This window comes from Callorhinus ursinus, unplaced genomic scaffold (genome assembly GCF_003265705.2).
Source record: "Callorhinus ursinus isolate GAN/ISIS: 27379988/994484 unplaced genomic scaffold, GSC_fseal_2.0 scaffold15, whole genome shotgun sequence".
NCBI classification, from domain to species: Eukaryota; Metazoa; Chordata; class Mammalia; order Carnivora; family Otariidae; genus Callorhinus; species Callorhinus ursinus.
The window spans coordinates 42,569,330-42,594,455 of NW_027397077.1; the positions used below are offsets into that span (position 1 = coordinate 42,569,330).

At 37.8% G+C, this 25,126-nt stretch overlaps 1 protein-coding gene across 6 annotated transcripts in view; it reads right to left on the reverse strand.

Annotated features, from left to right (window-relative positions):
- Positions 1–25,126, reverse strand: part of TMCC1 (transmembrane and coiled-coil domain family 1) — a 251,589-nt gene that overhangs the window by 172,990 nt on the left and 53,473 nt on the right. For 2 of the 6 annotated variants that reach the window (XM_025884741.2, XM_025884742.2), the window contains exons 2-3: positions 18,357–18,412; positions 14,071–14,762 (exon numbers count right to left, since the gene is read on the reverse strand). In XM_025884741.2, the coding sequence (XP_025740526.1) occupies positions 14,071–14,637 (567 nt within the window). In that variant the 5' untranslated portion in view covers positions 14,638–14,762; positions 18,357–18,412. Of the gene's footprint in view, positions 1–14,070; positions 14,763–18,352; positions 18,413–25,126 lie in introns of those variants that run through there. The other 4 variants (XM_025884743.2, XM_073901690.1, XM_073901689.1 and 1 more) reach the window with 4 other exon arrangements.

Here is a 25,126-nt window from a genome sequence, read left to right on the forward strand (position 1 = left end):
CTCATGCTCTACAAAGTCCCTGACGGTAACATGACCACATACTTAGCTCCCCCTTCTCTGAACTTCTACTGCCCTTAATTCAGTAAACATCAGATTTTATATTGTTCTATTGAAGCTTTTAACCACAAGGATGGGTTACAATTATGCTGTAGATACTAATCACCTCAGACCTCCAGGTGGTCAAGTGGAGCCTACAGTGACTGGATCAACTACCCTGGCTATGAACATGTCATCACTTTACCCTGCTGTGCTGGACAGATATTTTAATTTTCTATGTGTACCATGAAAAAGACTGGGAAGTACAAGTTTAATTTGTGGCATTTTCGAATTAGAAGTAATGACCTCATCTGAAAAATGAAGGAAATGAAACCTATGAAATTTAATTTGTTTAAGGTCACACTGATATTTAATAACAGAAACAAGTCATTCTCAGAATCTAAAACCGCAGGCCCCTGACTTCTGGACTTGATTACACCACATCGCACTGCTTCTTTAGTTGCCACTTACATAAATCGTAAATCTTGCCACCCCCCAAGACTGTAAAGTCTTTGAGAATAAGGCTGTAACACAATTTATATGTAGCTCCCATAACTCTCAAAGTGCTAATCTCCAGCTGAGGCATACTTAAGAGATAGTTATTGGTGGAATAAATCTTGCCAACCCCCAAGACTGTAAGGTCTTTGAGAATAAGGCTGTAGCACAATTTATATGTAGCTCTCATAACTCTCAAAGTGCTAATCTCCAACTGAGGCATACTTAAGAGATAGTTATTGGTGGAATAAAAAGTCTTCAGCATAAAGAAATGTCCCATTTAATGAAAAAGACAATTTCAATTTCCATATTTAGAAATGTGTCTGAATAGTATTAAGTATTTATGTATATTCAAGTATGTACATAAAAAGAATGTGACAAAGTGGACAAATACACTTTGGGAGAAAAGGTACCTGAAACTATACCTTAGAAGAGGTAACTGACATGACTATTCTAAAAGCTACATAAAAGGGGCGTCTGGGTGGCTCAGTTGGTTAAGCAACTGCCTTCAGCTCAGGTCATGATCCTGGAGTCCTGGGATCGAGCCCCACATCGGGCTCCCTGCTCAGTGGGGAGTCTGCTTCTCCCTCTGACCCTCCCCCCTCTCGTGTTCTCTCTCTCATTCTCTCTCTCTCTCAAATAAATAAATAAATAATAAAATCTTTAAAAGCTACATAAAAGGATCTAAGATAGTTTAAAAACAAGACAACTGGCTAAAAATGGAGTCACTTCTACTAAGCCCCACGTTATCAAACTGAGAATCTAGTTACGGTTTCACCTCTCCCAGAAAGGTACTCTTAAACCAACAAATCAGGGATTACCCAATCAGTATTAGTTAGGTAATCTACCTGATAACTCCTGAGACTCCCTGCAGGGAAAGTAAACACAGCAATATCAATCTGATTTTTGCCTAGTGAAACTTCCTTGTATCTGGTCCTTTCTGTCTATAAAACTTTGTACAGCTCTTCAGAGCCCCTAAGTTTGCTATAAGGGATGCTGCCCAAGTTATGAATTGTTAAATAAAGCCAGTAAGATCTTTAAATTTTACCCAGTTGAATTTTTCACAATGTGAAAAGCATTAACATATAAACCATACAACATAAATTTAATACACATAAATCAAATCCTCATTAGTAAGAACTGTTCTAAGTATTGTTCCTCACCTATCTGGCATGCATAAACAAGAGGTTATGACTTATGGCCTTGACGGGCATTATCATCCTCTCCCCTTAACAATGCCAAGAAAAACCAATTTCAGTAAAATTTCTTTATAACAGAGGCTTTTGGAACCTTTCCCTTTGCTCTTCCCTCTGCCCAGCCTGCTCCTTAGGCAGATATTTCTTGGTTTCCTCCCATCCTTCAGATATGTGCCCACGTATCAAGGAGGTACTTAAAATTTCCTGCCCTAGAATTCATGTCCCTTCACAACTGTAATATTTTATATAGATTTCTCACACTTTCCAAAATACAGCATTCATATGAAAATTTCTGAAAGCTGAAATGGCATAAAGAAAAGCAATCACCATTAATTTGTATGAAAAAATTTTTGATCCCCAGACTCAAAAAGTAACCTCTCTTAGGCGTTTCTGATACCCTAGGACACATCTTGGTAACAGATGCTTAAAATAAATTGAGATAAAGCACAGATGCTCACAGACACAGATGCTCACAGTTCAAAGCTATAAGAGCTTGATGCGAAGATGCTGAGTGTAGTTACCAGGAAAGGAGCTTGGCAGTGCTACTTTTACTGCTAGGGGTGTGACCTCTGTAACTGCCCACTGCAAAATAAACACTGAACGCCACCGTCACTTTTCACCTTTTTTTGTAAAAGCAAAATTCCTCTTCAGATTTTTTTCAGTTAGCCAAAACAAGCACTAACGTAGGTCTTTCATAAAAGCAAAAGTTTAATGTGAACTTTTTGAAAAGTAGGGGATAACTATTTTATTTACATGTTACTCCTCTTACTATACAGTAAACTCCACGAAGACAAATATTCTTTGTTTTATTCACTCATATATTCTCAGCACCTAAAACCGGGGCGGATGAAGTATGGGCCACAGCCCAGACACTGTTCACCACAGCCAAACCCAGGTATGCATTTACATATTGTGGGTGGCTGCTTTCATGCTACAGTGCAGAGCTGAATAGTTGCAAGAGACCAGATGGTCAAAAATATTTACTATCACTATTTACAGAAAAAGTTTGTAGAGCACTGACCAAAAACAATGTTAGGTCAAATACTCATAAAAACACTTACTGAGCAAATGTATGAAAAACAAACAATAGCAAAAAAAACTGTTTCTGATCCCACAGTGTTTTAGTAACAGATATAAAAGAAGAGCACATAAACAGAGACATCACCATGGAAGCTTTTGGTGCACTCACCCAGGTTTGCACTTTCATCTGTACAATTTTTCATATTCTACATCATATATTCAAAGAACAAAGTTGGCAAGAGCACTAAAATTCAGATAGCTGGGGCACCTGGGTGGCTCAGTCAGTTAAGCATCTGCCTCCAGCTCAGGTCATGATCCCAGGGTCCTGGGATCGAGCCCCACATCAGGATCCCTGCTCAGTGGGGAGTGTGCTGCTCCCTCTCCCTCTGCCCCTCCCCAGCCCTGCTCTTACACTCTCTCAAGTAAATAAAATCTTTAAAAAAATAATAATAAAATAAAATTCAGATAGTTAAGTAACAAGCTTGTTTAAAATCACTCAGCTAGTAAATGGCAAATCCAGGACAGAAGCCTTTTTCTTAAATTGTTTTCCATTATAATCAAGGAAATTTTAAGGCGATAATTATTTACTACTCTTCAATTTGAGGATGAAGTATAAAATCTGACTTAATAATCTTACAAGTAATCTGAGTGTTTCAAAGTTTGACTCACCACGAAACAATGATTATATGTAAAAACGTTGAGGTAACCAAACTAAACTATTCTGAATTTGAAGGCCTCCTTTCTCCCCTAATTCTACTGTCCATTTCTTCCCTTATGTTATCACTTCACTTTTAAACATTAACAGTATCCTAATACTGAGGCACACTTACATACTACATTAAAATTTCAAAGCATTTACTTAAATAATCTCAATTTATACCATAAAATGTATACTTGACTTCAGGACCACTATGAATGTTACCATTGCTTCAAAATATGGCCTATCTCTAGCCTATAGTCATGAAAACACACATTCCATAGCCATCATAAGCTTTTATTCTTTCATTGGGTCTTCCATTACAATAACTTAATAGTTTTTCTAAGGTATTTTATGCTCTTGCATAAAATTTACATCAACGCTCATTATTCCTTTCTTCATAGAGAACCCCTCTTGCTAATCAACTCCACTTGCCTTCTAGGGAATCCTATTCAGGACCTTCAAACTGATCACTGTTATTCTCTTGCTTTGATCTGACTGCTCTATTTAAGGCTGCTAAGACCCTGGTTTCAGCCATCATAATTTCTTGCCTAGATTCTACAACAGACTCCTAACCGTTCTCCTTCTACCCTAGACTCCCTGCAGTCTACTCACATGGTAGTTGGAGTGATTCTTTAAAAAATAAGTCAGATGGGGGCACCTGGGTGGCTCAGGCAGTTAAGTGTCTGCCTTCAGCTCAGGTCATGATCCTGGGATCCTGAGATAGAGTCCCACATGAGGCTCCCTGCTCAGTGGGGAGTCTGCTTCTCCCTCTGCCTGCTGCTCCCCCAGCTTGTGCTCTCTCGCTCTAATAAATAAATAAAATCTTTTTTAAAAAGTCAGATTATTGTATCACTCTTATGCTAAAAACATCTAATGGCTCTGCATCTCATTTAGTCCTTACAATGTCTATGAAACTCTACCTGATCTGGCCATCTGTGACTTCTCTGAACTATCTCTTACTACGGTGCCAGGCTCCCTCAGCTTTTTCACACTGGCCTCCTTGCCATTCCTTTAACATTCAGGCAGGCTCCCACCCTAGGGTTACTTCATCTGCCTTGAATACTTATCCTCCAGATAGCCCGCCACATGACTAACTCCTTCTCTCCTCAAGTCTTAACTAAAGTGTTACCTTCTCGATAAGGCCTACCCCATCCCACTTTACAACTACAACTCACCTCCCCTCCATACACCCTCTTGATCTCTGTTATCTCATTTTATTTTTTTTCCATAATACTTATCATCTCACAACATAACATACAACAAATGTAATAAACGAATTATACGTTATCTCCTTCAATATGAAGAAAACTCCGTAAGGGCAGAAATCTCTGCCTGTTTTGTTTTCTGATGTATCTGAACTACCTAGAACATTGCCTAAATACATAGTATTTAATAAATACTGATGAATGACTGAATGAAGTCTTACTCCATTTCAAAGATTTAGCCATATACATTCTCAAACTCACTAATCAGATCTCCTTTCTTGCTCCCATGTCTATTTACTACTAAATTCATTGAACAGATAAACCAAGGGCAGAAGTATTAGGCATAGGGAATATGAATAAGATACCCTGCCCTCACATAACTCTTGTCTTCACTTCTACCATCAATTCTTTGATCTAAATTACTGTCCTCTCTCACTTGGACTGCTATAATAGCCTGCTGGCTCATCTACCTGCATTCAATCTAAATCTACTCCAATCCACTCTCCATGCTATAAGCACAGTTATAGTCTCTAATCACAAAGTTCATACTGCACTCTCCCTATCCCCAAGCCTTGCTTAAAATTCTTTGATGCTACTCATCCTTGTAGGTTGAGAAAACCTGCTTAACCTTGTCTGCAAACCTCTGTATGAACTGCACCTATCTCTCCAGCCTTAACTGGTATGCACTTGCATGCATACACACGGGCCAAGTATATACACCTGCCATTCTACCCTTTATATGCAGCAAAACTCCTCCCTTCTTAGGGCCTTTGTACCTGCAGCTCAGTTACCTCATTCAGATAAACCTCAGTTTATCCTTTCAATCTCTTTCACTTCCTCAGGAAAGTCATACCCAGACTTCCTTAACTAGGTCAAATGTCCCTATGATAGGCTCCAGTAGCACTTGTCACAGTTGAAAATTTAGACTTGTTTTGAATGATTGTTTAATATATGTCCCCATCTGATTATAAACTCCATGAGAGCAAGAATCACATCTGGTTTTGTTCATCATAATATCCACAGTGCCTAGAACATATCAGATAATATATATTTGCTGACTAAATGACTAAAAGCATTAACCATGATATGGAAATATGAAAACTTTAGAAGAATAAAAAGTGTGGGAAACAAGTGCTAGGTTCTGTATGAGGCAGGGAATGGCATGAGGTAAATAAGTACACAAGGGCTAAATCATGGAAGGCCTTGCATGTCATTTTAAGGAGCTTTCTTTACTCCTCACATAATGGTGGAGCCAGTGAAGGGTTTTTAAGCAGTGGAAATGGCATCCTTTGCTTTGTGTTTTAGGTAGCTCTCACAGGCTACATGCCGCATAGAGAAAGGATCTGAAAGGGCAATGAGATGAATGGAGGCCCAATCTAAGGCATGAACTTAGGAATGGAGAACAGGGGCAAATTTGGGGATTGTGTGATTGAGGAGTGAAAAGAGATCAGAACAACTCTTAAGGTTATTCTGTGCCAGAATAACTCTTAAGGTTATTATATGCCAACGTGGGTGACTGGTGGCTCCAGAAAGTCAGATCTAGTGATTCTCAAACTCATGGGCTGATTGCACTAGAATCATCTGGGGCCTTGATTTAAAACAGGGTTTTCTAGGCTCCATACCAGACCTTCTAAATCAGAAATTCTGGGCGTGGGGCATAAAAATTTATTTTCAACTAGTGTCCTAAATGATTTCTTCCATAGTCACACAAGTTTGGAAACAACTAAGACAGAAAACATACTAGAAGATAAAAAGGTTTATGAGAGATGATGATGAATTTAAATTTGGAAATGATGTGTTAGAATTACCTATGCAGACAACGAACAGACAGTGAGATAACTAATTCTGAAAATCACAGGACTGGTCCAGTTGGAGACCAGTATTTGGTAGAAGCTGAAAGTATGACAGCACTTAAGTTCACAGAAGAGTGAAAAGAGTGGTATGGTTATGGTTAAAACTCCAAAGAATACAACACTTAAGATGCAGAGAAGAGGATTTGCTCATTATTCAAAAAATACCCTAAAATGCTATTTCTGCATGTGATATTTGAATGCAAAATGGTGTCCTACTAGATGTTGGGAGGGATATCAAAGCTAAGACGTGGCACCTCTTACAAGCCCTGTGGACAGTTCTAAGCCTTCTCTCAACCCATCAGCCAAAACATGACAGGCCATATCATTCAAGTCCATACACCTTTAAAGAGTATATGTTTCCTAAGAAAACATGAATTTGTTTTATTCAAGAGTCTTTAACTTAGAGGAGATCCTTACTTCCCATTACCCACACCAACATCCTAAAACCCTTCTTTAAAGTCTTTCCCAGATTCCTCTGGACAGAATTACTCCTTCCCTAAACACATTTTTATATTGCTTGTGGCACTTAACACATTCTATCTTGTATTAATATTGTGGAGGCAGCAGAGTGTTACAGAAAGAGAACTAGCCTACAGAAATCAAAAGCTTCACTCCTATTTACAAGTTCTGTGACCCTGAAATCACTTATGCTTCCTAGTTTGTGAATTAATGACAATAAGGACCATCATTACCATCTAATAAAATTACTAAGAAGATCAAGTGAGATAATTTATGTTAAAGTGCTTTATTACAATTCATAAATTACTGGGGCACCTAGGTGGCTCAGTCAGTTAAACTTCTGCCTTCAGCTCAGGTCATGATCCCAGGTCCTAGGATCATGCCCTGCTTTGGGCTCCCTGCTCAGCGGGGAGCCTGCTTCTCCCTCTGCCCCTCCCCCCTGGAGGAGTGTTCTCTTTTTCTCTCTCTCAAATAAATAAATAAAATCTTTTTAAAAAATTCATAAATTACTTGCTCTTCTAGCTGTACATATTCTCTTTCTGGCTAGTTCTAAAAATCTTAAGAGATTGGGACAAGTGTTATGTACCTAAATGTGCACCACAACATTTATCAGAATATCTTGCATATAACAGACATTCAGAAATTTGGTCAAGTATGTTGAATAGATGATATGAGAGAAAAAAGAGAGACAAGTTTATACTCTCATTCCAAAAATGACCTGAGGCAGCTGACATGCATGTTTCTTTGACCACTCTATTAACTATCCTGCCAATAAATTCTATTTTCCTTGTTCATTCCCCTTTCTGAAATAACCCTTTCTTCTACCCTCACGTACTCACAGATCTAAATCTTATTTCCCCTACAAGATCCAAATCAATGCAGCCACCTCCTACTCCTCCTCTAAGCTTTCTATTCACTTCAAACCAAAAGGATCTTTCATCTTCTCAACTTGTCCATACACTTATCATACAGATACTGCCTTTTTTTTTTTTTAAGATTTTATTTCGTTATTTGACAGACAGAGAGACAGGGAGAGAGGGAACACAAGCAGGGGGAGCTGGAGAGGGAGAAGCAGCAGGAAGCCTGATGGAGGCTCCATTCTAGGACGCTGGGATCATGACCTGAGCCTAAGGCAGATGCTTAACAACTGAGCCACCCAGGCGCCTCCAGATACTGGTTTATATTGTTTGCTATTTCTCTAACTAGACTGTAAGTTCACTGAGTCTAGGATCAGAAAGTTTTCAGATACCCCGGACAACCTTAAAGGTGAATAGTAAGTATAACAGAAACAATCTTATGTAGTAGCCATTTTTAAAAATCTGAAGGATTTCAGAAGGATTTGAAATAAGACTATCTTGTGTATGAAATGCTAACCCTGAATTTTCATAAATTTAGTGCCAATAGCTGATTGTTTCTATCATATTATCCATATAGATGAAGTTTACATTTTAAAGTACAGAAAGTAAAAGTACATTCTTGGATCTCCCAAATACTCAGACCAATGTCCAGCATATTAAAACGGAGAGACCATCTGGTATGGTAGGTGAAAGCAGCTTTTGAATCAGATAATGCCTAGAACAGAGGAGTTACTAAAACATACTCATCAAAATGTAAATGTAAATGGCCTACATTTAGTATTTAAGTTCTGAAACCATGGCATACTTTCTCTATGCCTCTGCTACTTCATCAAGAAAAAAAAATAGGGCTGCTGTATAATGTGTTTAATATATTGCCTGCCACATAAGCACACAATGAACATAGCTATCACTATCATTACTACCACTCCTAAATATCTCGATTAATAAGTATTTCGTATATTATCCTACATAAAAGAAATTACAATGGAAATTTAAATACTTTCATTTCTCTATCTCCTACTCAATATATAAAAAGTTACCATAAATTATGGTATTACAACAAAATATGTTATTATGTAATCAGTAAAAATCTATGAAAGAATATTTATGGGGGGGGCGCCTGGGTGACTCAGTCAGTTAAGTATCCAACTCTTGATTTTGGCTCCAGTCATGATCTCAGGGTCATGAGATCAAGCCCCATGCTAGGCTCTGTCCTCACTCGGACTCTCCTTAAGTTTCTCTCTCCCTCTCCCTCTGCCTCCCCGGAACTTGCTCTCACTCTCTCTCAAATAAATAAATCTTAAAAAAAAAAAAAAAAAAGAATATTTATGGATATCTAAAAATGCTCAAGACAGAATTTGAATCAAAACAGACATAAAATTATGCATTTAGTAATAAGATTCTGGTTTTATTTTAAAAATAATCTTAACGGAACTAAATTTAAATTTTCTCCTAGGGGCGCCTGGGTGGCCCAGTCGTTAAGTGTCTGCCTTGGGCTCAGGTCATGATCCCAGGGTCCTGGGATCAAGCCCCGCATCAGGCTCCCTGCTCAGGGGGAAGCCTGCTTCTCCCTCTCCCGCTCCCCCTGCTTGTGTTCCCTCTCTCGCTGTGTCTCTCTGTCAAATACATAAATAAAATCTTTTAAAAAAATAAATAAAAAAGGTAAAGTCTAAAATAAATAAATAAATTTTCTCCTAGTTATTTTTTCGTATTTAAGTAAGTAGTATATTAAGAAAACAAACCAAACTATTGGCAATACTTATTTTTGGTTTCTCCTTCTTTTACTTTCTGCATTTTCAATGTTTTCTACATTAAATATGTTTCTTTCAAATTCAAAATATTTAACTTTATATAACTTTCAAATCACAAAGCATTTACAGAAAAAACTGCCTTTGTGAAGTTGAAGATGATCCTTTAAGTGATATAATTTGACCAACTATATATGGCATATATTTATTAAGTGCCCATATATTTACTTTTTAGAAAAGAACACATTTCAAATATTGCAGCAGAGTGGATGTGTAATAAGATTTTTCTGTGGGAAAAAGACATATACTCGTAAATCCAAAAAGGAAGGGAACGAGAACCTTTGTGTTCAACATGTCATAATTGTTCCACCCAGGGCTCATTTCCATCATGAGATCAAAGCCATGCTTTTTATATATTAGGCACAAATAATATTTGCAAATCTGAATTTTGAAAAGGAATCTAACTTAAAGGCCAAGAACCTACTTTGAAAACCAGACTGGTTATGTGGCAGATGGCTAAGGCAGAAGCAGGTGGCTTTCAAACACAATGGATATACTGGAAAATCAATTCAACATGTGTCTCTAGGGTTATGTTTGTACACAGGTACATGTACATGCACGTGTATAAGAATGTTAACATATAGACAGAAATATCAGCGTACGTAAGCAATTATCACCAGTATTAAAACATTTCATCCTCAGACATGAGTTTAAAAAAAAAAAAAGATACAAAAATAGAGAAGCCAGTATTTAGAATTTGAAACACTCTCCTACTAAGACACAACAGAGGAGAAAGTCTCCAGACTAATCTCCACTTAACCAACTTGCCATTCATTCTTAAACTTTCCACTTTCTCTTAAAGATATGCAGACTTTATATTCACAGGATAATCAATGTTCATGGTTGGTACACTTCCATATACATCTTGCTCCCACATCAGTTTGTTATATTCACTATAATTAAACAGTTTAATTAAATACTATATAAACCAATAAGATAAAGAGTATAAAATAAAGGGCTGTTGTTTCTATGAAAACTAAGGTGCTTTGGAAAGACTCAAGAGAAGCACACTACTTTTTTAAAAATGAATTTAAAGTGGGCAAGGCCTTTCAAAAGATTATTAAAATCTAAGGGTCTTGGGGAAAAAAATCTAAGAGTCTGTCCCACGCTGCTTCATAAGTATCACCAGGTTATCACTCCACTTTATAAAAATTTTTAAACTGGAAACTATAGTCCATGCAATGAGCACAAGAAAGGTACAGAAGTCCAATCAGTAGGTTTATATTTTAAAAACTTAAGGTCTTGGTTTTAAGTTAAAGTAATTAAAAATAGAACCACCATAGGATCCAGTAATTGCCAAAATACCCACTTCTGGGTATTTATCCAAAGAATACAATACTAATTTGAGGGGCGCCTGAGTGGCTCAGTTGGTTAAGCGACTGCCTTCGGCTCAGGTCATGATCCTGGAGTTCTGGGATCGAGTCCCACATCGGGCTTCCTGCTCAGCAGGGAGTCTGCTTCTCCCTCTGACCCTCTTCCCTCTCGTGCTTTCTATCTCTCATTCTCTCTCTCTAATAAATAAATAAAATCTTTAAAAAAAAGAATACAATACTAATTTGAAAACATACATGCACCCCTATGTTTACTGCAGCATTATTTACAATAGCCAAGTAATGGAAGCAGCCCAAGTGACCACTGACAGATGAATGGATAAAGAAGATATAGTGTATATATACACAATGGAATATTATTCAGTCATAAAAAAAAATGAAATCTTGCCACTTGCAACAACATGGACTGATCTAGACAGTATAATGCTAAGCGAAGTCAGTCTGAGAAAGACATATAGCAAATCATTTCACTCATATGTAGAATTTAAGAAACAAAAGAACAAAGGAAAAAAACCCAGACTCTCAACTATAAAGAACAAACAAATGGTTGCGGATGAGTGAAACAGGTGAAGGTAATTAAGAGTACCTTTATCTTGATTAGCACTAATATATGGAATTGTTGAAATCACTAAATTGTACACCTGAAATTAATATAATACTGTATGTTAACTACACTGGAATTAAAATTTAAAAAATGAAATTGGTGGTTTTGCTGTAAATACATGTATTAAAGAAACAAATTTTTAAAAATGTTCTCCCTTGGCTCTCTATGAAGTTTTGTTTGTTTTTTAAGATTTTATTTATTTGAGAGTGAAGTGAGAAAGCACGAGGCGGGGGAGGGGACACACAGGGACAGAGGGAGAGGGAGAAGCAGACTCCCCGCTGAGCAGAGAGCCCAACTCAGAGCTGGAGCCGAAGGCAGATGCTTAACCAGCTGAGTCACGCAGGCGCCCCTCTATGAAGTTTTTCAAAATAATATAAATGCATACAGTATGCTTTACCTGTAATTTTCTTTTTAACATAAAAGTCTATAATCTCAGAATCACTAGTAAAAAAATTTCTTAGGGACGCCTGGGTGGTACAGTCAGTTAAGTATCCAACTCGGTTTCGGCTCAGGTCGTGATCTCAGGGTTGTGAGATGGAACTTAGCGTCAGACTGCACTCAGCATGGAGTCCGCTTGAGACTCTTCCCCCCCGCCCCCCGGGCTTGGGCATGCACGCACTCGCTCATTCTCTCTTAAAATAAATAAATAAATCTTTAAAAAAATGTCTTGGTGTTCTCTGGTACAGATTAAGACGAATTATATAGTTGCACTGTTAGGTTTTATTGTCAACATTTTTGTCCTTTGTCAATGACCAAACATCTTTTTTATTTCAAAGATAGCTATTATGCACATAAATATATATTACTTTGCACATAAATATATATTACTTTTCTTCATTTATACCTTTAATTTTAATGATCTGAATCTTTATTCTCATGATTCTGTTATTCTGATGGATATGTTATCTGGACAGGCTTAATTCTTGAAGTGATTTACTGTCCATTACTTGTTTGCTTGTTTTTAATGTCACCGTTAAATAGGAGAGGTTTAAAGGTACTCGATTCAATATTTGGATTTCCAAGCTAAATATCCAGTAAAATAAATTTACCTATGCCAGAAACAGACACAGAATTAAGCGACTGACTAATCATCAAAACCTTCAGGAATACATAAAAGTAAAGCCAAAAAACAGCAAGATGGTAACTTACAGGGCAGACTTAGCCCATAAATGTGTTTTTTGGCTTCCATAATATGTCAAAAATCACGAGATTACTAAGCTATCTTTCAAGTTTCTCTTGAAAAATCAGAAGGTCTGGCAAGACTGGGCTCACAGTCCTAAATCAAAACAATCAACTAAAGCTAAGACGACACTGCCCCTTTAGACAGCACTTACACTCTTCAGTTTGTCCAAGTCACATAACATGAGTTCACTCATTGTCACTACCTGCCTGGCTACATGTACCTGTTTTCAAACCCTAGCAGAACTATATCTTCTATATGCCTCAACTAACCATAACTTCCATAAGACATGGAAGTGAAAGTTATATGAAAAGAGGGGCGCCTGGGTGGCTCAGTTGGTTAAGCAGCTGCCCTCGGCTCTGGTCATGATCCTGGGGTCCTGGGATGGAGCCCCGTGTCCGGCTCGCTGCTCAGCGGAGAGCCTGCTTCTCCCTCTCCCTCTGCCTGCCACTCTGCCTACTTGTGCTGTCTCTCTCTCTGTGTCAAATAAATAAATAAAATCTTTAAAAAAAAAAGTTATATGAAAAGAGTTTCCTCTAAATTGTTAAGCCTAGCTGTCCCATTCAGGCAGACCTAAAAAACCTGTTTATTAAGAGTAAATTATAGGGGTACCTGGGTGGCTCAGTCAGTTGAGCATCTGACTCTTGGTCTCAGCTCAGGTACTGATCTCAGGGTCATGAGATAAAGCCCCGCATCAGACTCCGCGCTCAGTGCAGAGTCCGCTTGTCTCTATTCCTCTCCCTCTGCCCCTCCCCCTATTCATGCACTCGTGCTCTCTCAAAAAAATTTTTAAAATCTTAAAAAAAAAAGTAAATTATAAGAATGCATATGCTCTACTACAGAATGCAAATGTACATTGAATGCCAATGATGTGTTACAGTGTATATGAAAATTATAAGCAATTTAGTATATACTCATGCTAAGCACAGAAAAACTCAGATTCTAGAACTTTCTTGCCTTCATTAATGTAAGAAAGTCAATTCATGTGCAAAACCAAAACAAGAACAAACGAAGCATCTTTGCTACTCTACCATAAAACTGAGCCTTTTAACACATAAAAAACACATGAAGGATACTGAAGGTTTTAGCAAAAGGGTAAAATAAAATACAGCAATATGTTAGGAAGCAAACAGGAATTATAAGCATCCATTCAATTGCTAGAATAAATATTATTCATCCCATTTATTCAATGAAAACAAAACTATTTTTTACCACAACTTTGAGGTACTTGCTGAGGTACCTCTTTTTAGTTACCAAAGGTAAATGTGGAGAATACTAGCTCAAAGAACAGTAAGTTAGCAGAAAAAGGAAATCTAGCAGACTTACCCGCTCTGCAGTTGCCTCATCCCCTGGCAGACATGCAGCAGCAGCAGCACAAGCTATTTCCATCATAGCAGAGCTGGATGGAGCATCAGTTGTGGATGAAGACCTGGGTCGGCCCGACTGCATAACAGTTGCCATCTCCTGGCCAGATTTCCTGTTGATTTGGGGACTTCCTTTCGGGGCCTCTGGTTTGCCCCGCCTACTATGTAAGCTTGTCCCCCTCTTCATCTTGGGTGGCACTCGGATCTGCTGCAGGACACGATTCAGAGCTGTGGGGTGGGTGGGGACACCATCAATCTCAGCACATGCGTTCTGGCTTTCCAGATCCATTTCAGGTTCTGGATCTGCCTGAATTTGTTGCACATCGTGTGGAGACACTGATGACCTCCTGCGCTGGTGCTGGAAGAGATGCTTCAAGCCTTGGCCAATCACATTAATGTTCTCCAAAGCATTGTGGGTCATTTTAGACAACTTTTGTTCTGATTCTGTCTGCTTTCTGGCCTCTGCATCTTGGGATTTGCCTCCAGGATCAGGGTCCTCATATAACTGTTCACTGCCCGAAGGCTCCATCAGTAGACTTAATACGCTTATTTGCAAACTCAAAAACTTAAACACACCAAGACTGTCAAATTAGGTAGGCATTTGCTTCAACAGTAACTACACATGCAGCTGTGAGACGGAGGCTTCATGCCTATCTAATGTTAAAAAAAAAAAAAAGAAAGAAAGAAAAGAGCCTCTTATTATAAATCCATGCAAAATCTCCAGTGTTAAAGAAAAACATGCCTCTAGCCAAACAAATAGGCACTATCATTAAGCAATCTTTAATCAGAAGATTAAAAGACAGTTTTCTAGATAGTGGGTAATGATTATTTTCTACAATAGGAGAAAAAGCTCAGAAACAAGTACATAGCAAATGAAAACAGCAATGTTTAAAAAAAAAAAATCCCTACAAGTTTCAATATATGAAGAACTGGATACTAGAGGAGTCATCTTGGAATGGAAACCATAATAACAGTTGACAGAATAGCCATTACTTGGGAAATCAAGAGGGAACAGACCATTCAATATGTACAGTGTAGCTGAGGCAATTTAATTCCTCTCACTCATAACCACAGTTAAATGTCCATATGCTGGAACTCAGCAAAGTAAAATCAAAGAACAGTGAGAAGTGGATATCCCAATCCAACTGTGTATGGATTTTAATGAAAAAGAGGAATTTCTTGTTACCATTCATATTTGTCAAGTTCACTGGTAAACAGGGGTGATAGGCTTGCTCTATTGAGAAGAAAAAGGAAATAAAAATCTTGTAAGCTGAATTCTCTGAAGCACAAATGACCGTCTGGCACCATAAGAGCAAATGATCCACACAGACTATATCTTCAGAGAGACTAGAGCTTTGCTCAGTACCAGCTATCAAGAAAAGAGATTGAGTCATTCCAGAGGTGGGGAACAGCAGGCAAGATAGTTTACATCTCAAATGGACAAGTGTTGGATAGTTGGAATCAGTATCCACCCTATCCTACCCTGCAAAAAAAGAAAAGAGATTCAAAGAAATCCCTTTCTCTGAATAGTGTCATCGCTGACAGAAGTTTTCCACATATCCACACAAATTCAAAAACAAAGAAGTAACACAGTAACTGGGTATGAAGGAAGGGTAGAAAAAAAGAAAGGTCAAAATGCAACCACACACCAATATTAAACTCAGGAAATTAAAAGGAAGCTGAAACTAAGAGATGTAAAGTCAACATAACTGCTATGGTTATGGAAATTACATGCAAAAAAAGAGGAGGGGAAGATGGTAGGAATGAGATTTTTCTTAATGGAAAGAAACAGGTAGTATTTTTTTACTAAGTTTTTGCAAATATATAAATTTGTATTAATGCACAGAACCTGCTAGAGAGGACAAAATATGGTGTGGGAAGTTATTCCCCTATTTTCCCTCAACCTTTTGTTCAACAAGCTTTAAAACTCCCTACACTACCACGTACTTTGAACAGCCTAAGTCACTACCAATGAGGCCCCTCATGCTGTGGGGATATGGAGACTCCTTGCCACCAAGTAGCCATCATAAATTAGCTGGATGTAAGAGAGTTCACTGTGAACTCAAGGCTGCTGGAGTTCAGAGGGATTGGCATACAAACCTGCTAGGGTCTTCCTCATGGTAATTACTCTCAAAAGACCTTACCATGTATATATATGGTACTGTCATTGTGGCTCTGCTGTCCATATTTTTTTCATGCCTATTTCCCCCACCTCCTGACCTCTTTGTGACTCAGGAGCATAAATGTTGTGACAGACTTAAGGACATTTATCTCTCACCAGTACCTTCCTACTTTCTAAATACCACAAAATTCTTTGCTCCCAAACTAGTCATGGGAATGGGAAATTTCACTGCCTTCTGCTCAAATTCTTTGTGGCCACACTGAAATGGGTCTTCTTACCCTTGTCCTAATTGTGCACTGCTTTTGTTTTTTCCTCGTCCCATTGGGGGAGCCAAGAAAGAATCCCTTAATCCTTATTAGGTTAATGACTATCTTGACTTTTACTGGAGTTTTCTGGGGCTCCTTGAGGGCAAAAATGTTGCCAATAGTACATGTATTTAATTATACTCACCTTCCCTCATGAGTTTGTAGAGGAGACTAATAGTTATTGAATTATTTCCACTCTGCAAAGCATTAAGCTCCTCAGAGAGTAAGAGTTATGTAACCAAGATAATCCAGTAACTAATCTCTTATTGTACTAGGCAATTTAGACCCTAAGAAGATGTGAGGATGTGAAAGCAGCAGACTGACAATAAGGAAGTAATTTACTCTTTTCCTTATTTGTATTGTATTAGCTAAATAATACAACTGACTTTTTTGTTTTTGGAAACAAAAAATATAAAATAAGTTTTCCATGAGAGTAAAAGATACCATGATTAAAGGAATGGTATCAAGGTTAGCTGGAAAGCCAAATGACCTACTTGTCGTGTATAAAGATATTATCTGTAAACTTGTTTCTTTGGGCAGTGTTATAAACTAATCAAGCGGGCATCTGCTTCTTATTAAAAAAAAAAAAGGAAAACAGTACATTTTAAATGTCAGTAACTTCATTTGAGATTTCACTAGCATTTGTACATCATTTTTATTTTCAAATAACTGGAAATGATTACAAACAAAAAATGCCAGCATTCCTAGGAAAACCTAGAAATAGGGTGTCAAGCCAAAGCTTACACAGGCCATCTATACAGCTGCAAAGGTTATATACTAGAACAGTAATGAATTCTAACATTTGTAAAGGCAAGACATTCCTTAACTGTACTAACTAGTAGAGGCTTACTTAGCATGGAACCCTAAAGAAACCTAAATTAAGCTTTAAATATCAAGTTGTAAGATAAGAATTTTGAAAAACAACCTGCTGAACTACCTCTACAATGTATTAGTATATACACTTGTAGCTATCACCTGCATTATTGCTGTGATATCAACACAAACAAGAAATATGGCCAAAATTTTGAAGCTTGCTAAAATTTTCTGTAGGCCAACAGAAAATCTTTAAGGTTACCTTTCAATATATGCCAAATATTAAGGAAGGTGAAATACTGTGCCCAAAATACCAAAGACAATGATGATGTAATAATTATAAAATTGCTGACAGTAAGAATGCAAACACTAAAGGAATTCGTAATGTCAAAGTTTTTTAGGACTCCCTTATTTTCTTCTTTAAGACAGCAAATTCAAATGAGTATACAGTTGCTCAGTTTATAAAACTCTCCAAATAATAATATTGAGATACCTGGTTTAACACAAAGAAGTTCAACCAGAAAGTTAAGTGTGCTTTTGTAAGAAAGAAACGTTGGCTTCTCTTTTATTTACTCAGCTTCTCTGAAAAGTAAAGTTCTTATAAGTAAACTAGAAAAGGTAGACAGAGAATAGGGAGCAAAAGGGTATGGGGAAAAGGGACAAGGGGAAGGACTACAAAGGAGGGAAAAGAAAAGGAAAAGGTAGCTATTTACAGAGCAGGCATTTCAGAGAACTTTGTTCAATTCTCAGAATTTTTAACAATTTTTCTACAACAGTTTCACCAAAGACGTATTACGACATTACTTCACATTCAAGAAACAAGCCACTACAAATTAATATCAGGGATAAATTTAAAAGTTGTTTTAAAAGTCTGGTAAATATTTAGGAGGGTGCTCTGGAAAACCATTCAAATTAATAAATTATCTTTTTTTTGATACAGTGACCAAAGCTTTTTGGTTTGGCTATGAACCAAGTTATTTCACTAACCATAGAGAGTTGTATACTTGCCTTTATCACTCTTCCTCAAGCACTTCCAAGGTGTACAGGAATCCTTTTAGGACAAGCTGAAAAGCAAACATTAAGAATTACAAATTGAAAAACCTAGAGGGGAGAAGTTAACTATATTTACATAGAAAAAACTGAGTTTATATATAACAAATGTTAACATTTATCTCTCACTGGTAGGAGTAGGATAGTTTTTTCTAGTATTTTCAGTATTTTCTAATTTTTCAAAAATATAATCAAGAAAAACTATAATCAACAAAGAAGACATTTTGGAAAAAAGAGTGTTCACTTGTTAGTACTTAAGGAAGTACGCATGTCATTAAATAGCAATGAATATTTTTACACTATGATACTGAATTAGGAATGTCTATTAATTCTAATCTTAAAGTAACATGAAATGCAAGACAAGTACATAACAATTTTATAAGCAAATATTTTTTCAAGTAGCTTGCAATTCTTTATCTGCAATTTTGCATTCAAAACAAACTCTAAACACTGTATCTACCATGAACAATTGAGAATCAGGAAGCACGAAAACTGAAATTTTTGTGGAGAAATGATCTTCTGACAGCCATTACCAGAGAGGCAATTTAATTAGACAAGTATTTGGGGGGCATCTGCAATGTGCTCAGCATTACACAGACCAAATGAAAGCATATTATCCTGGGGCGCCTGGGTGGCTCAGTCATTAAGCGTCTACCTTCGGCTCAGGTCATGATCCCAGGGTCCTGGGATCGAGCCCCGCCATCAGGTTCCCTGCTCAGCGGGAAGCCTCCTTCTCCCTCTCCCACTCCCCCTACTTGTGTTCCCTCTCTCGCTGTGTCTCTCTCTGTCAAATAAATAAAAATTTAAAAAATCTTTAAAAAATAAAATAAAAAAAAATAAAGGGAAAAGGGACCTTAAAAAAAAAAAAAAAAAAAGCAAGCAAGCATATTATCCTGCCCTCAAGGAACTCACAATCTGGGACAGAAAGTAAGATTTACATACTTGAAACTTAAGGAAAATAGCACAAAAGAATATCATTAAAGCTAAAATGTGTGAGGAAAACTGCAATTACCATTAGAAGATCAGTTAAGATTAAATTTGTTTGGGAAAGCTTCATGAAAGGGAAAGAAGCTTTAGCTGAGCTTTGAAGGCTGAGAAGACAAATAAATAAGAAAGAAGATATGGACCAAGATACAGAAGCTTAGAAACCCAGCTAGAAGACCAATAAACACAGTTTTGGGAGTAAGGAAAGAGGCTAGATGGGGGAGCCTGGGTGGCTCAGTTGGTTAAGCATCTGCCTTGGGCTTAGGTCATGATCCCAGAGTCCTGGGCTCAAGTCCTGCATTGGGCTCCCTGCTTCTTAGGGAGCCTGCTTCTTCCTGTCCCCCTGCTTGTGTGCACGCATACATGCGCATGCTCTCTCAAATAAATAAATCTTAAAAAAAAAAAAAAGGTTACATGACTGTACTGGTGGATACACATTTCCTGGTGGCTGGTAGGTAAATGTGAGAAAGGACTTCCTATCACATAATCTTTTGTACCTTTTGAATTCTGTGCCTTATGACTATTATTATGTATTGAAAAAATAAACATTTTTTAAAAAGGAAGAAAATACATGTTTCAATCTCTACGGTAAACATTTAAAAAATAGTAAAATAGTATTTAACTGATACATTAAATAGAAAGAAAATATAGAATTAAAATGCCCAAATGAATACAAAAAAAGAGGGAAAGATCACAGAACAAGCAGAACATATAAAAAGCAAAAGGTAAGAGGTCAAGTGTAAACCCAAATATTCCAATAATTACACTAACGTAATCAGATCAAAAGACAAAAATAATTACACTAATAAAGAACAAAATTCAACTATTATGTTGTTCATAAGAATCACACCTAAGATACAAAGATAGAAAACAGTTAAAAATGAAAAGTATGGAGGGGCACCTGGGTGGCTCAGTTGGTTAAGCGTCTGCCTTTAGCTCAGGTCATGATCCCAGGGTCCTGGGATCAAGCCCTATAACGGGCTTCCTGCTCACTGAAGAGCCTGCTTCTCCCTCTCCCTCTGCCTACCTCTCTGCCTACTTGTACTCTCTATCTGTCAAATAAATAAATAAAATCTTAAAAAAAAAAAAATGAAAAGTATGGAAAGGTCATACAGAAAAGGAAAGCCTCTCTAGCCATATTAATAGTACTCAAAGTAGGGGCGCCTGGGTGGTTCAGTCGACAGGCGTCTGCCTTTGGCTCAGGTCATGATCCCAGGGTCCTGGGATGGAGTCCCTGCTCAGCAGGGAGCCTGCTTCTCCCTCTCCCACTCCCCCTGCTTGTGTTCCTTCTCTCGCTGTGTCTCTCTCTGTCAGATAAATGAATAAAATCTTAAAAAAAAAAAAGTACTTAAAGTAGACTCTAATGCAAAAAGCATTTATAGGTGTATAATTCTTAGGATTCAATGTATAACTCATCAGTAAGATATAACAAAATTTCTACGCATGTAATAACAGAGCCTTCAAATATATAAAGTGAAAGTTGGCAGAATTTTAAGTAGTAAAAAATATCCATATAATCATAATGGGGAAACTTTTAATACCAGTAACTGACAGAACAAATGACCCAGAAAGAAGGAAGAAAAATAAAAATAGAAATTTGAATAGCATGATTAACCAGACCTACACTACCCAATAACTGCAGAAGAAATACTGTATCAAGCACTGAGAGATCATTTACTAAAAGTGATCATATGCTGAGCCCTAAGGTAAGTCTCACAAGTTATTCTCTGACCACAATGTGGATTCCTAACATTCAGAGAAAGGAAACAACCACACTCCCCTCTCCAACCCCCATTTTTGCCTCATCCAACCTTTAGGCAATACAGCAGGGATAGTAGGTTGGCAAAATGGGTGAAGGAGAGAGGGAAATACAGGCTTCCAGTTATGGAATGAGGCATGGAAATAAAAGGCACAGCATAAGGATACAGTCAATGACATTGTAATAGCGATGTAATGGGACAGATGGTAGTTACATTTGTGGTGAATGTAGCATAATACATAAACTTGTCAAATCACTAAGCTGTACACCTGAAACTAATATAACACTGTATGTCAACTATACTCAAAAAAACATACATACTTAAATACATACACTTTAAAAAATATAACAGGGATGGAGCAACACCTAAAACCCTGGAGGGAAAGCTTTCTCTCTGACTAAAGGAAATATTGTCCTAAGAGTATGGAAGAACTCCACCGAAGTTAGGAGGATTTAAACCACAAATTTTGACAAACTGCTTAAGACTGAATGTGGGCTGGGACATCTGGGTGGCTCAGTTGGTTAAGCGACTGCCTTCGGCTCAGGTCATGATCCTGGAGTCCCGGGTTCGAGTCCCACATCGGACTCCCTGCTCAGCGGGGAGTGTGCTTCTCCCTCTGACCCTCCCCCTCTCATGCTCTCTCAAATAAATAAATAAAATCTTAAAAAAAAAAAAAAAAAAAGACTGAATATGGGCTAACATGAGAGTGTAAAGCCCCTGGGGACTAAAATGCTAAGAGAGTTCCCACCCCAGGCTTTTTCTCCAGGAACCTCAAAAGAATTTCTAATGCGGGGGGATCTGAGACAATGCAGAAAAAGTTCCTCATCCTTGCCCTCACTCACCCCTATGGAGCTTGAAGAGTAGAACAGGCAATGCCAATCAGCCCAGACATTGTTCCCCTATCTCCCTCTGGAACAAAAGGCTTAATCTACAAAGAAAAACTCATCAAGGCCTGTACCCTGAGAACACTGGCAGAATCCCACTAGAGCTGGAGGAAAAGAAAGAGACGGAGAATACTGGCACTCAATCTCACTCTCTCTCTAATAAACGACCTTAACGCAGGAGTGAGAGAGCTCTAAAAACCTTGGCCAGGGGCACCTGGGAGGCTCAGTTGGTTAAGCATCCAACACTTGGTTTCAGTTCAGGACATGATCTTGCCAGTCGTGAGATGGAGCCCCGACTTAGGCTCCATGCCCAGTGTGGAGTCTGTTTCAGATTCTCTCTCTCTTGCTCCCTCCTCCTTCACCCCCGCCCCACCCTTCTCTCTCTCAATAAAATAAATGAGTTTTTTAAAATATCTTTAAAAAAAAAAAACCTTGGGGCCCCTGGGTGGCTGAGTCGTTAAGCGTCTGCCTTCGGCTCAGGTCATGATCCCAGGGTCCTGGGATCGAGCCCCACATCGGGCTCCCTGCTCCATGGGAAGACTGCTTCTCCCTCTCCCACTCCCCCTGCTTGTGTTCCCTCTCTCCCTGTGTCTCTCTCTGTCAAATAAATAAATAAAATCTTTTTAAAAAGTAAATTAAATTAAAATAAGTCAAAATAATGAAATAAAAATAAAATAGAATAGAATAAAAAAATGAAATAAACCTTGAGGGCAACTGGGTGGCTCAGGTCATGATCTCAGGGTCCTGGGATCAAGTCCCGCATAGGGCTTCCTGCTCAGCAGGGAATCTGCTTCTCCTCTCTCTCCCTCTGCTCCTACCCTGGGCTCGTGCTCTTTCTCTCTCTCTCAAATAAATAAAAAATTCTTTAAAAATAAAAAAAAAAAATGGCTAATTTAAGGGCTTAAAAAATTAACCTAGATACTGCAGTTGGGTAGAAAGAACAAGGAGAAGCTCTACCCAAAGAAGTGGAAGGTAAAGTTTTGTGAAGGCCCAACCTCCAAGACCCACGTTCTAGTACCTGCCTAAATCTGAGGCTTAATAGACCATCACAGAACTCCCCTTACCCTCCATTACCATGCTAACAAGCTCTAACAGTAACAGTGGAATATAGCTGCAAGAGACGGACTCTGAGAAACAGCACAAAGGTAAAGCCAAAGCCAAGCAAGGAGATAAGGGACACTCCTAGACAAGGGACACTAGGAAAATGTCAAGTCTCTGGGTTCCCATGGCAAAAACAAGTAAGTATCAACTCTGGTAACCATAGCAATAATAAACTTCAAACACAGCCCAACCTCTAACAAATTAACACAAATTCTACCTTAAAGGACTAGCAGAAGGAAATCTGCAGTCTTCTCGAAGCATGTAAAATATTTACTTCAGTATTTCCTATCCTATACAACATGCCCAGCATTCAAAAATATCATGAAGTATGCCAAAAACAGTTTGAAAAAACAAAGCAATCATCAGAACTAGACTCAGATATGACATAGATTTTGGAACTATCAGGTAATTTAAAACATGTTTAATATGTTAAAGACTATAATGGAAAAGGTAGACAACATGCAAGATCAGAAAGGTAAATTCACAGAGATGGAAATCGTAAGAATCAAATGGAAATTCTAGAAATAAAAACACAGAAACAAATAACAAAAGATTATTAGTAGACTTCAAACAGCTGAAAAAAGAATCCATGAACTTGAAAAGAAGCTAAGAGAAACACCCAAACTGAAACGTAAAGAAAATATAGTAGGAAAATAAAACAGGAAAGAACATATGAAAAACGTGGGAAATTATCAAACAATGTAACATACACATACTTAGAATGCCGAGAAAGAGAGAATGGAGAAAAAATTAGAATGCCCAAGAACCTACCAAAATTAGTGACAAGACACCTAATTACAGACTTAAGAAACTCCAAAAAACAAACAAGATAAATATATCCTCCCCCCCCCCAAAATATACACACCAGAGCATATCATATTTAAATTGCTGAAAGGCAAAGAGAAAATCTTGAAGGTAGCCAGAGAAGAAAAACATTACACACAGGGGAATAAAAATAAGGATTACAATAAACTTGCAGTCAGAAGTTTTGCAAGTAAGACGACAGTGGAGTGACAACTTCAAAATATTGAAAAAAAACTGCCCAACCAGTATTCTATATCAAGTGAAAATATCCTTCATAAGTGAAGAAGATATAAAGATGCTCCCAGACAAAAACAGAGAATTCATTGCCAGCACATCCACCCTATAAAAAATATTAAAGGAAGTTCTTTGGGCAGAAGGAATATGATAAGGTGAGAAGCTTGGATTTACACCAAAAAATGAATAAATGAAGGTAAAATAAAACCTTTTCTTTTTCATATTTTTAATTGCTCTAAAATAAAATTGTTTAAAGTAGTGAACAATGTACTGGGTATTTATAGCATACGTAGCGAAATATTTAACAACAGTTACAGTGAAAGGAAGATTTAGGAACATACACTATTAAGATATATGCACTACATGTAAAGTGGTATCATTTTAAGGTATACTTGGGTTATTTTTTTTTTTAAGATTTTATTTATTTGACAGAGAGAGACACAGTGAGAGAGGGAACATAAGCAGGGGGAGTGGAAGAGGGAGAAGCAGGCTTCCAGCAGAGCGGGGAGCCCGATGCGGGGCTCAATCCCAGGACCCTGGGATCATGACCTGAGGCGAAGGCAGACGCTAAACGACTGAGCCACCCAGGTGCCCCTACTCAGGTTATTTTTAAATGAATACTGTAAATCCAAAGGCAACCACTAAAAGCCATTTTTTATAGATTTATTTATTTATTTGAGTGAGAGAGTGTGTGTGAATAGGGGGAGGGACAGAGGGAAAGGAAGAGAATCCTGAAGCAGACTCCCCACTGAGCACAGAGCCCAACATGGGGCTGGATCCCATGACCCTGAGATCATGACCTGAGCCAAAATCAAGAAACAGATGCTTAACTGACTGAGCCACTCAGGAACCCCAAAAACCACTTTAAATAAGTAAAAATAAGTCAATAGGGAGGATGTAAGAATACTAATAAAAAGTTCAGTTCACACTACAGAAGGCAAAAGAAGAAAAAAGAAATGCA